The 12,680-nt window shown below is 36.7% G+C and overlaps 2 protein-coding genes across 2 annotated transcripts; one reads left to right on the top strand and one right to left on the bottom strand.

Moving 5' to 3' along the window:
- Window positions 1-4,810: 4,810 nt before the first annotated feature.
- On the bottom strand, window positions 4,811-7,747 carry LOC123314080 (M-phase inducer phosphatase-like). Its single transcript, XM_044899194.1, has 3 exons — window positions 7,737-7,747; window positions 7,364-7,663; window positions 4,811-7,285 (listed from the first exon to the last, which is right to left on the bottom strand). Exons 1-3 carry the CDS (start codon window positions 7,745-7,747, stop codon window positions 7,180-7,182), a joined length of 417 nt encoding a protein of 138 aa, XP_044755129.1. The 3' UTR covers window positions 4,811-7,179.
- A 2,041-nt stretch (window positions 7,748-9,788) lies between these two features.
- LOC123314580 lies at window positions 9,789-11,774 on the top strand. The gene is made up of 3 exons (XM_044899944.1): window positions 9,789-10,299; window positions 11,321-11,490; window positions 11,569-11,774. Exons 1-3 carry the CDS (start codon window positions 9,977-9,979, stop codon window positions 11,571-11,573), a joined length of 498 nt encoding a protein of 165 aa, XP_044755879.1. The 5' UTR covers window positions 9,789-9,976; the 3' UTR covers window positions 11,574-11,774.
- The last annotated feature ends 906 nt before the right edge of the window (window positions 11,775-12,680 follow it).

The following is a 12,680-nucleotide window of genomic DNA, read 5'->3' as shown; positions in this document are numbered from 1 at the left end:
AAACACGCGACGCGAGCTGACGCGAAAATTGTACGCGCGTGGCGTCGCGTCGGGTGTTCATAGTATGATTCTGGTCTATAGAAAGCAATACATTTGATTCGACTCAACACCCATCACGTTTCGTCAGCTCGCGTCGCGTGTTAATAATGTGTTTCCGCCTTTATTCATTCCTTTCCTGGAGTCCACACATTTTACATATTTGTAATAAAGCAAAACAACGACTTTACATGATCCAGCAGTGTTTCAAGGGTTGCATTCCAGATATCGTCGCCGCACTTTATAAGATTTACATCCGCCCAATTTTAGAGTTTGCTGGCCCGGTCTGGCATCCATGGCTTCGGCGAGATGCTCAGATGCTCGAATCTTTGCAGCGGCGTGTCACACGGTTGCCATATGGAGTGCAAAGACCTACCTACGGAGATCGTCTGAATATAATGTTCGAATAATGGTTGTTTTTGCACACTAAATATATAATTAATTGAAACGAAGTACTGCAGTGTGTAGTTTATTAAACTTCAGTTAAGAACCGAGCGCTTTCGACAATATGTCATCATCAGGGTTCCCTGGAAGGGTAACTATGATTACTATAAGAGATAAAATTTATTTTGATAATTACCCGTCCAGGAATAACACCACAGGCGGCATGCGGAAGAGTCAATGCAAATTAAAATTAAAACTTGAAACTTTAAAACTAAACGGTAGAATCGGGTACAGTTTTTGCCAGAAGGAACAAACGAATACAAACGTAAACATCCGTCATTCGACGACAAGACAGATAAGTGACCTCCAAACGAATGAAGGGTGACTTATGACGAAACAAGTGGCACGCAAATCAGTGGTGCCACCCTACGATAACATAATCTATGAACACACACAGTGTCAACAAACAGACGACAAACCAATATAGCACACTAACAAACGTTGAAACACGTGTAAAGCAATGAAATGGTCATATTTTAAAGAAATCATATTTTAAAAAACGTCATGGGAGTAGCCTCTTGAACAATGGGGTGAAGGTGTTATTGAGGTTCACCTGTGTATTCACGCATTTATTGTTGGACCGCATTTCTCGGTTGATCTCAAGATCTTCAAACAGGTTCATCTTGATGTTGTACTTATTGCCCGTAATGTTGTGTAGAACCTCAGAGTTCCGATTTGGGCTGAACTGGTGTCGAGAAAATGCGAGATGATGGCCAAACGTTGATAGTTGGGGTCTACTCAGATGTTCCTTTATTCTAGTGGATAGCTTCCTCCTAGTCTGGCCCACATACGATGTGTCACAATCACCACACTTGAGTTTATATACGCCACTTCGGTCCAGTTTTTTGACATTATCCTTTGAGTTCACTAATAAGGAGCCCAGCGAGCGCACACCAGAATAGGAGATCTTATACCCGTCAACAGAACGCTCGAGGACGTGAGATATTGCCTCTGACAGGTGGCCCATGTATGGTAGAGAGCAGTATTTCAAGTTGTCCACAACATCTGAACTGTACGCTAAAGCTCTTCTCTGCTTATTTATAACGTTATTTTTGATCATATCAACTACCTCTGGGTCATAACCATTGTTCAATGCGATTTGTTTAATTATATTGAGTTCTTTCTCTCTGTTAGCTTGAGATAAAGGGAAGTTGAGGGCTATATGAACGTAGCAACGCAAGGCTGCCATCTTATGGCTTCTGGGGTGGCACGATTGTGCTGGTATTATGTGATCCGTTTGTGTCTTTTTTCTATATATCTCGAAAGTCAAGGAGCTATCTTCGGATCTGGAGATAGTGAGATCGAGAAAGTTTATGGATCTGTTGACTTCCAACTCGAGAGTGAATTTTATTCTCGGGTGCAATGTGTTGATGAAGTCCAACAAAGCGTGGGCATCATCAGGAACGCCGTCTAGGATGACGAATATATCATCCACGTATCTGTACCAGCGCACTATTATTCTCCACCTTATCATTATGTAGGCCTCAAGCTTCTCGAGAAAACGGTCAGCCAGGAAGGAAGACAGAGGGGAACCCATGGCCAATCCATCAATTTGTCTGTACACAACATTGTTGAAAACGAAGAAATCCTGGGATAACGCGAGCTTCAACAGAGTAAGGATGTCGGCGAGCTTGGAGTCAGGAACGTCATGCTCACGGAGCAACTCAGAAACTAGGGGAATGCATTCCCCTCTAGATACTGACGTGAAGAGGTTGCAAACATCAAATGATAACATGATATAGGTATCCTTCATCTCGAGGTCCCGTAATTTATGTGTCAAGTCCATGGAATTGAGTACTGAATATTTAGGCTTGTAATCGGTGATTGATTTTATAAAGGAGTTCAAAAAAGTGGAGAGATCATGTACTGGGGTATTGCAATAAGACCAATAAGACCAGTGGTGTCACAGCGCTGGTACAGATACGTGGATGATATATTCGTCATCCTAGACGGCGTTCCTGATGATGCCCATGCTTTGTTGGACTTCATCAACACATTGCACCCGAGGATAAAATTCACTCTCGAGTTGGAAGTCAACAGATCCATAAACTTTCTCGATCTCACTATCTCCAGATCCGAAGATAGCTCCTTGACTTTCGAGATATACAGAAAAAAGACACAAACGGATCACATAATACCAGCACAATCGTGCCACCCCAGAAGGCATAAGATGGCAGCCTTGCGTTGCTACGTTCATATAGCCCTCAACTTCCCTTTATCTCAAGCTAACAGAGAGAAAGAACTCAATATAATTGAACAAATCGCATTGAACAATGGTTATGACCCAGAGGTAGTTGATATGATCAAAAATAACGTTATAAATAAGCAGAGAAGAGCTTTAGCGTACAGTTCAGATGTTGTGGACAACTTGAAATACTGCTCTCTACCATACTTGGGCCACCTGTCAGAGGCAATATCTCACGTCCTCGAGCGTTCTGTTGACGGGTATAAGATCTCCTATTCTGGTGTGCGTTCGCTGGGCTCCTTCGCGATTCTAGCGTTTAGTTTTAAAGTTTCAAGTTTTAATTTTAATTTGCATTGACTCTTCCGCATGCCGCCTGTGGTGTTATTCCTGGACGGGTAATTATCAAAATAAATTTTATCTCTTGTAATAATCATAGTTACCCTTCCAGGGAACCCTGATGATGACATATTGTCGAAAGCGCTCGGTTCTTAACTGAAGTTTAATAAACTACACACTGCAGTACTTCGTTTCAATTAATTGAATATAATGTGTCTTGATACATTCGCGGATCGAAAGATCCGTGGGGACATGATTGTGGCGTTCAGAGCATTAAAAGGATTTTTCGGCTGTGATCTGTCGCATCTCTTTGTGCTGAACACCAACCATCTCAGAGGACATGACATGAAGCTAGCGCTGGAAAGATTCCATACGAGAGCCCGTCAGCATTTCCTGAGCATCGAGTGTTCGCTTGTTGGAATCAACTTACACCTCATGTTGTTGGAGCTCCGACGGTTAAGTTTTCAAGAATCGGTTCGACATCTGGAGGACAAGTGTTATTTAGGATATTTCAGCACATATTGGGGATTTTTCTGTCTTTTCTTTTTTTCCTTGTCATTGGATGAATATTGCTTATTTTTATTATGTTTTTTTTTTCAAGAGTTCTATAGTATTTTATACTCAACTCTGTATCTTTTATAATAATAATAATAATTATATTTGTCAAAGATATCTAGGATGACTTACCATCAGTATTTGTCGTAACACTTTCAATCTGCTTGCTTTCCACCTCATGTGACCCCTGCATATGAAAAAGATATGCATTCAATATATGATAAATGAGTAATGCATTCAATTATGCATTGCAGATATCTAGGAAGACTTACCATCAGTATTCGATGTATCAGTTTCAAACTGCTCGCCCTCCATCGCATGTGGTTCCTTTGGTGGCCCTTTAATTCATGGGATGCTACCTGCATACAGCAACTTACGTGGATGAAAAGCTTCAAATTGACTTTAAGTAAAATGCAAAGATTATAGAGCCTAACTCTATAATTAATATAATCTTTGGTAAAATGTTCACTGCACATGATGTAGCTTTTACTCAAGTCAAGACATTGACGAACAGAAAATTCTATCCACTTCAGAGTCCTGAAAATAAAAATCAATTAACATCCGAGTCACATGGTACGAGTTTCAATAATTACGTTTCCATTTTCTTTGGTAAATTCAAAAAACTTATATTCGGAGAATCCTAAACAGCAGTTTCCACAGTTCTTCACCAAACAATATTTTCCATACGACATTTTGAGCAAAATCTTAAATTTTGAAGTTTTCACTAAATAAAATACACAAATAACATTTGTGAAAAAAAATGATATGTATTTTTTGTAATCACAACATAAATCATTGACTAACAAAAATTTTTTATTTCAATAAACATTTCACAAAACTCTATGGAGTATTGTTCCGACTTATAGATAGACGACAGAAACATTTATAACTCCGAAAATAATTCGTGCTCCAAAAAAATTCTTTCAGTGGTATTAATGTGCTCTATCAGAATAGATCATAAAATGAATTTAGCCCGCCGTCCGGAATAGTGAAATATCGAATTTTTGACCCAGTCACGGTTTTCTCAGAGAGGGAAACGTTTATAACTCTGAAAATAATCCGTGCTCCAAAAAAATTCTTTCAGTGGAGTATTTGTATCAATGTGCTCTATCAGAAAAAATCATAAAATGAATTTAGCCCGCCGTTCGGAATAGTAAAATATCGAATTTTTGACATAGCCACGGTTTTTTCAGAGAGGGAAACGTTTATAACTCCGAAAATAATTCGTGCTCCAAAAAAATTCTTTTAGTGGAGTATTTTTATTAATGTGCTCTATCAGAATAGATCATAAAATGAATTTAGCTCTCCGTCCGGAATAGTGAAATATCGAATTTTTGACCCAGCCACGGTTTTCTCAGAGAGGGAAACGTTTATAACTCCGAAAATAATTCGTGCTCCAAAAAAATTCTTTCAGTGGAGTATTTCTATTAATGTGCTCTATCTGAATAGATTATAAAATGAATTTAACCCGCCGTCCGGAATAGTGAAATATCGAATTTTTGACATAGCCACGGTTTTTTCAGAGAGGGAAACGTTTATAACTCCGAAAATAATTCGTGCTCCAAAAAAATTCTTTCAGTGGAGTATTTTTATTAATGTGCTCTATCAGAATAGATCATAAAATGAATTTAGCTCTCCGTCCGGAATAGTGAAATATCGAATTTTTGACCCAGCCAAGGTTTTCTCAGAGAGGGAAACGTTTATAACTCCGAAAATAATTCGTGCTCCAAAAAAATTCTTTCAGTGGTATTAATGTGCTCTATCAGAATAGATCATAAAATGGATTTAGCCCGCCGTCCGGAATAGTGAAATATCGAATTTTTGACCCAGCCACGGTTTTCTCAGAGAGGGAAACGTTTATAACTTCGAAAATAATTCGTGCTCCAAAAAAATTCTTTCAGTGGTATTAATGTGCTCTATCAGAATAGATCATAAAATGAATTTAGCCCGCCGTCCGGAATAGTGAAATATCGAATTTTTGACCCATTCACGGTTTTTTCAGAGAGGGAAACGTTTATAACTCCGAAAATAATTCGTGCTCCAAAAAAATTCTTTCAGTGGAGTATTTGTATCAATGTGCTCTATCAGAAAAGATCATAAAATGAATTTAGCCCGCCGTTCGGAATAGTGAAATATCGAATTTTTGACATAGCCACGGTTTTTTCAGAGAGGAAAACGTTTATAACTCCGAAAATAATTCGTGCTCCAAAAAAATTCTTTCAGTGGAGTATTTTTATTAATGTGCTCTATCAGAAAAGATCATAAAATGAATTTAGCCCGCCGTTCGGAATAGTGAAATATCGAATTTTTGACATAGCCACGGTTTTTTCAGAGAGGGAAACGTTTATAACTCCGAAAATAATTCGTGCTCCAAAAAAATTCTTTCAGTGGAGTATTTTTATTAATGTGCTCTATCAGAATAGATCATAAAATGAATTTAGCTCTCCGTCCGGAATAGTGAAATATCGAATTTTTGACCCAGCCACGGTTTTCTCAGAGAGGGAAACGTTTATAACTCCGAAAATAATTCGTGCTCCAAAAAAATTCTTTCAGTGGAGTATTTTTATTAATGTGCTCTATCAGAAAAGATCATAAAATGAATTTAGCCCGCCGTTCGGAATAGTGAAATATCGAATTTTTGACATAGCCACGGTTTTTTCAGAGAGGGAAACGTTTATAACTCCGAAAATAATTCGTGCTCCAAAAAAATTCTTTCAGTGGAGTATTTTTATTAATGTGCTCTATCAGAATAGATCATAAAATGAATTTAGCTCTCCGTCCGGAATAGTGAAATATCGAATTTTTGACCCAGCCACGGTTTTCTCAGAGAGGGAAACGTTTATAACTCCGAAAATAATTCGTGCTCCAAAAAAATTCTTTCAGTGGAGTATTTCTATTAATGTGCTCTATCTGAATAGATTATAAAATGAATTTAGCCCGCCGTCCGGAGTTTGAAAAATCCAACATTTTCCTCTACTCAGCCGTTATCCTTTAATGAATGTTACGGAAAATCAACTTCCATCAAAAGATAACGTTGCCCAGCAAGAACCACGTGGAGGTGTAGAGGTATCTCTTGTCAAGGAAAAAATATCATGAATTTCAGATAAAGGAAGGAACTCTATAGGAGAATATAGGATAAAGGATAATATTTACCAACTATTATATTCATACCTTTCATATAACTGCAATGTGTTAAGGGAATATGAAATAACTTTCAAAAAATACACTAATTCTCGAAAATTGAATAATCATGATGAAATAGACTGTTCCAAATCGCAAGGAATCATAAGGGTCAGAATAGTAGATATCGAATCGCATTGGTGATGTGAAGTATTTGTATTAATGTGCTCTATCAGAAAAGATCATTTACTTATTTTTCAATGTAATATCAACCCGAGAAAGCTCGGTACACATTTTTGACTCAACCTGTATATAGAGGTATGGCAACTTCAAATTCAAAATCGATAATATACTTTAACCTTTGGCTGGAACACATATGCTGCTGCATTATTTATTACTGAGCTTAAATTAGGAGGTAATAATGAAGATTTTCAAATAAAAACATGAGTTTCAAACAAAATTCTATTTACACTACGGATATTTACAATTGTGAATTTACAATTCTAACCGTTTTTTATTTCTTTTGTGTTTATCTGCATTCCACGTCTTGGATTGTATTTTATAATATTGCAGTCCCGTTTTCTGTCTATCTGCCGTAGATATCTGCAACTGGAAAAAATGGGATAAGTATTTTCCTAGCTTCAGATTGCTATAGAAAATGAATGGAAGGGACCTTTGAGTACTTACAGGTTAGGTCCACGTTCACTGGAAAATTCACAGTGGAAAATCAAAATATTAATTTTTTCTCTTTTCTGGTATTGTTGACTGAGAAATTCGAAACATTGCTCTCTCATGTAAATATTCAGGGCACCATCTATATGGCCGCCATTATATTCATCAGGATAGCGGCAGTCTATTATTTTGAAGGCCACACATCTAATTTTGCCTGTAATAATGTCAGCCAGGCCAGGGTTGAGGCAGTAATGGACTTCAGGTCCTAATGCCACCCTTTTGTAACCGGCAGGGTATAGGGCCTGCTGAAGTCTCCTATCAGGTCCTCCTCAGTTGACCTCTGCACGGCAGATATTATTAGGTCTTCAGAGAAGGAGGGTTCAAGTACCGGCTCTGCATTATCCGAAAGCTTGATCCTCTTAGTCTTCACCGGAATGGAGTAGATTGGCCGCTTGAAGGAATTTTTCTTAATTTCCTGCAGCGACATCTTTCTGATTCCGTTATGATAAATGTAATCCTTAAATGCAATTTTAACATAAATTATATTTCTTTTCATCAGCTCTTCAATTTTTTGTTTCTTTTGGCAACATTCCTTCAATTTTTTTGACGAAGTGATGAACAAATCAAGTGCGGAATTATTTCAATTTCAATTATCTTCCGATTATCTGTTAATAATTGACTAATTTTTTCAGTAACGCGTTCGAAACTATTGAAAATTTTGTTACGATTACCAAAAGTATCTGACGATAAAAAAATATAGAAAAAAGAATGTCTAATAATTTCACTATCCGTTGTAAATTCTTGTAATGATGCGAAAAATATATCTGGATAATGTTGATTCACATAATCAGCTAATTAACTTACAGGGAATTCATTGTGTTGGACTTCAAGCCATACCATACTAAACTACATGCTTGTCATGCGTCATCCCATTACGCATGACCTGATCCAATTTACATATATCATCGAGTAGAACATTCTTGTTCTTTACTATAAAATATTAAAAACCCCATATGTTACATCCTCTCTCTTTGAGATCTCTGATGAAAAATAAAAAAGAATTTATACAATACAAAAAAAAACAGAGTTCCAAATTTTGTTTGAGAATTGGTCACAATCTATTATAATTAGGGAATTAACAGGGTTTTTGAATCCTATCCCTATCACGCAAATCGTATCTCTTGGTTTGAGGACCTTCCTCTTCATCATTTTCAACAATTATATGTTCTCTATTTCTTCTATACAATCTATCATGATCGTCTGATACAATAAACGCGTTCGGCATTGACATCTCAGATCAGAGAGATTTTTGTTCACGTGACTCCAGATATATCTGACAAATCTGAAATAATCGAACGATCTGGATTAAAAATTGACAACTGCCAAATTGACCGTTTTTTTGGTATTGTTTATGACTGCTAAGATGTCTAAAACTCTGGTGTATTCACTGATTCGATTTTGTTTTTAATTTCGTGGGGATATCGGATCAGTTTCGTTTTTCCCACTGAAGGTAGCGCTGTTTAGAATTTGACAGAGCATTGTCAATTGATATTTGAAAAAAATTTGAATACTTTCCTACGACTAATGAATATGTTGTATTTATAAGCGATTATTGGTGTGTGAAAATGTATTAGTTTCGAGAAAGGGGTGTAGAACATTCATTTATTCAACATGTCGTTCAGTAAGTTCAGTTTTCTGTATGGACAATCAAGAACTACAGCTAATAATTCGGTGTTGTTGGAATTCGAGGCAGAAAAAATCAGATGAACGAACATTCAGCTAAGTTTTATGGCAACTTCAGCAATATTTCAAAGAAACTGTATTGGAAATACGTAATGTGAATTGTGAGCATGTATTGAGAATCAGAAATTGATAAATCTATTCGAGTTTGTTCTTCAAATATTCTTCCTGAATAGATATAGTGAAAATTACCTTTCTATCAATTGAATATATTGGATATTTGACCAATCAATTGTGTTTTATTAAAATCATATTGAATTACTCCCCTCACGAATTCAAGTTGTCAAACGGAAATTATCTTGAAGTTGAAGAAGAACAGTAAATACTCCTTTGAGCCCTTATTCGGTAGTGTTGAAATGTTGACAAATTTGTTTTTACAACGAAAATTGAACTGTAAATCAAAAATATTCCTTAACAGCTGACAAAATGGCCCAGTTCATATTTTGCACTCGTTGATCGATATTCGATATTAACGCAAAACAAAATAAAACGAGAGAGTATCTTGGACTTCCTTTGATAGAACAAGGATAAAACGAAGCAAATGACATGGTGGCGCCGCCACGAAACTGATCCCATATCCCCGATTTTCTGAAATGTTGATGCTTGCAAAAAGTGACAAGTGCACACACCAGTGTTTTAGACATCTTAATGACTGCAAACCACATTTTGAACGATTTTCCCGGATAGTTTTAAATAAAAATAAATCATTTTGCAGATCAATATCGGTAAGTAATGTTACTCTGATTCATTTTAAAGTATTAGTCCATGATTGTGATGATTACATTTCAAGTCCAGATCTGTTGTAAAAGAAAATTGAATTTTCTTGAAAGATAGGGCAATCGGGAAAATAAAATTATATTATATTTTAGAGATATTAGATATTGTGTTATGGCTGAAGGTGGAATTAGAAGTGATGTAAAGGTTGCCATTCTAACAGTGGCACACGGCAATTTTTTGTTTGATGAGGATGAGGATGAAGTAGATGTAAATGTTAATGAGAAGGTCGAGAATTTTGCTGAACTGATTGTGCCTCAGTACTCTGACAAACAGTTTCAGCAACACTTCAGAATGAAACCGAGTACATTTGAAGATTTTCTGCAGAAATTAAGCCATGTGTCTCATAAGTCTGTTGGTCCAGGGCCTCCAGAAATTAAGATTGAAAAGCAGGCAATGATCACTCTTTGGTGTTTGGCCAACATGGAAAGTTTTCGGTAAATAAAAAAAAATTTATAGAATGCATTGAGCTCATTTACATACATAATACATTTTATTTATATATATATAACTGGTTAAGCTGTGCCAACATGTACTAATCTGCCAAAAAAGTATCGGGAAATTTTAAATAAAACGCACAAATATGTATTAAACTTCTTCAATATTCAGAGAATCTCCTTCGAAATATGCTCCATTTGAAGCGATACACATGTGCCAACTTTTTTTCCAATCATGGAAACATTTTTTATAGGCGCTTTCAGGGCAGGCCTTCGGCTGCTTCTGCGAATTTTCTTTTATGGCGTCTATGGAGTCAAATCCGGTTCCCCGGAGCGGTAATTTCAGTCTGAAGAAAAGAAAAAAGTCAAACGGTGCTAGATCAGGCGAATAAGGTGGCTGGTCGATGGTATTTATCGAGTGTTTGGTTTCAAAATCGCTAATAATCGTGGCTCGATCAGTTGGTGCGTTATCGTCATGCAAAATTCACGAATTGTTTTGCCACAAATCCGGCCGTTTACGGCGAATATTTTCACGCAAACGTCTCAAAACAGGTAAATAGAAGTTCTTATTGACCGTTTGACACAATTTCCTTGATTTTTTAGACGTTATCGATGGTTGAAGAGGTCGACGGTCGTCCTGAACGAGGCAAATCTTCTACGGTCTCCTGATCGTTTTTAAAGACTTTGTACCTTTCGTACACTTGGATTTTCGATAAAATAGAGTCTCCATAAGCCATTTCTAGCATTCGCAACGAGTCAGTACACAAAATTTCGTTCAAAACACAAAATTTGAGACAAATTCTTTGTTCAATATATTTTCCATTGTAAAATTCTACTACTGAGGTCGACTGGTTTCAATAGCTGTCGTGAACAAACTAGTCAGACCGCGCTCATTTTGGCATAGTAATTACGGACAGTCCTACCAACATACAGAAACTGGAAATACTTAAAAATACTCACCGCGGGCAATTTAAATGAGAATTTCCGGATACATTTTCGTCAGAGTGTATATTTATTTTAGCTCTGTAGGAGATAGATTTGGGGTGACCAAATCCACCTGCTGGGAGGTGTTATATCGGACATGCCACAGAATACTGGCAACGAATGAAATTTTCAAAATAATCTGCTGGCCAACAGGGGAGAGAGCATTATCAATAATGCAGTCTTTTCAAGCACTCAGTGGATTAAATGGTATGTGATTGATTTTATATAACATTTTTTTTCACGACTCGTATTAGTTAACATTTTCCGGCAATCGTCTTTTTTCAGAATAGGACTACCTCGGCGGGTACCGAGGTTTTAATTGTTTTATAGGTTTCTCGTCTTCGAGTCTCAACTCGGAACTATGAAAAATTTGTTTCTTGAGGATGGACGAAGGGTTTGGCAACAGAATCCACGAAGGATTCTCTTCTTCTTTTCCGGGCTTAGTAATCTTAGTGAAATAATACGTACATATCCTCAAGATAACTACCTAGGTTCGAACAGTAATATTGAAGAACCCATTGAAATATCATCATATACACGTATTAATTTCTGTGGAGAACTATATTACTATAACCTACTAGGTAGAAATTATATCACTGAACAATTTCATTATTTCAGGGGTGTTAGGTTGCATTGATAGCAGCCATATAAAGATCTTGCCACCGAAGAATTACCCAAACTCCTATTGCAATAGGAAGAATTTTCATTCAATTTTGCTACAAGGGGTTTGTGATAATAGGAAACTGTTCACCCATGTTTATGCTGGAGAGCCGGGGTCAATCCATGATAACAGACTTTTTGAAAAGTCGGACTTATTCACTGGCATTGAAGGTAGAGAGCTGGTTTTTCCGCACGATAGCCACATGCTAGGTGACTTAGCATACAAACTGAGAAGCTACCTAATGGTTGGTTTCAAAAATAATGGAAATTTGACGAACCGGCAGAAAAATTTCAATTTCAAACTATCAAAGGCAAGAGTAGCAATAGAAAACGCATTTGCTCTTTTGAAGGGACGGTTTCGCCGTTTGAAATACATGGAGACTGTGAGATTAGATTTAATAGCATTATTAACTGTAGTGGCATGCATACTACACAATATTTGCATACTTCAAGGAGAAAATCCATTGGATATTATAAATCTTGAAGAGGAACTTGAAGAAGAAAGAAGATCGAGTAATATTGCCATGTATGACCTTCCTGAAAATAACCAGCCAGCTGTAGCTAAGAGACTATCAATTATGAATGCATTAGAGCTAGATCAACAATTTGTGTAAAATAGAAAAATAATGAAATGTTTGTTTTACCTACCTCAGCTTTATTGTATATATTTTATATCGATTATTCAAATTAGTGTAGCATTTTAGTGTTTTTAATGGGGAAATTCAAAGGTGGTAAAT

The sequence above is a fragment of the Coccinella septempunctata genome, chromosome 5, assembly GCF_907165205.1.
Source record: "Coccinella septempunctata chromosome 5, icCocSept1.1, whole genome shotgun sequence".
NCBI lineage: Eukaryota > Metazoa > Arthropoda > Insecta > Coleoptera > Coccinellidae > Coccinella > Coccinella septempunctata.
Note: the sequence above shows the minus strand (reverse complement) of the source record. Positions and strands in the feature narration are given on the sequence as shown.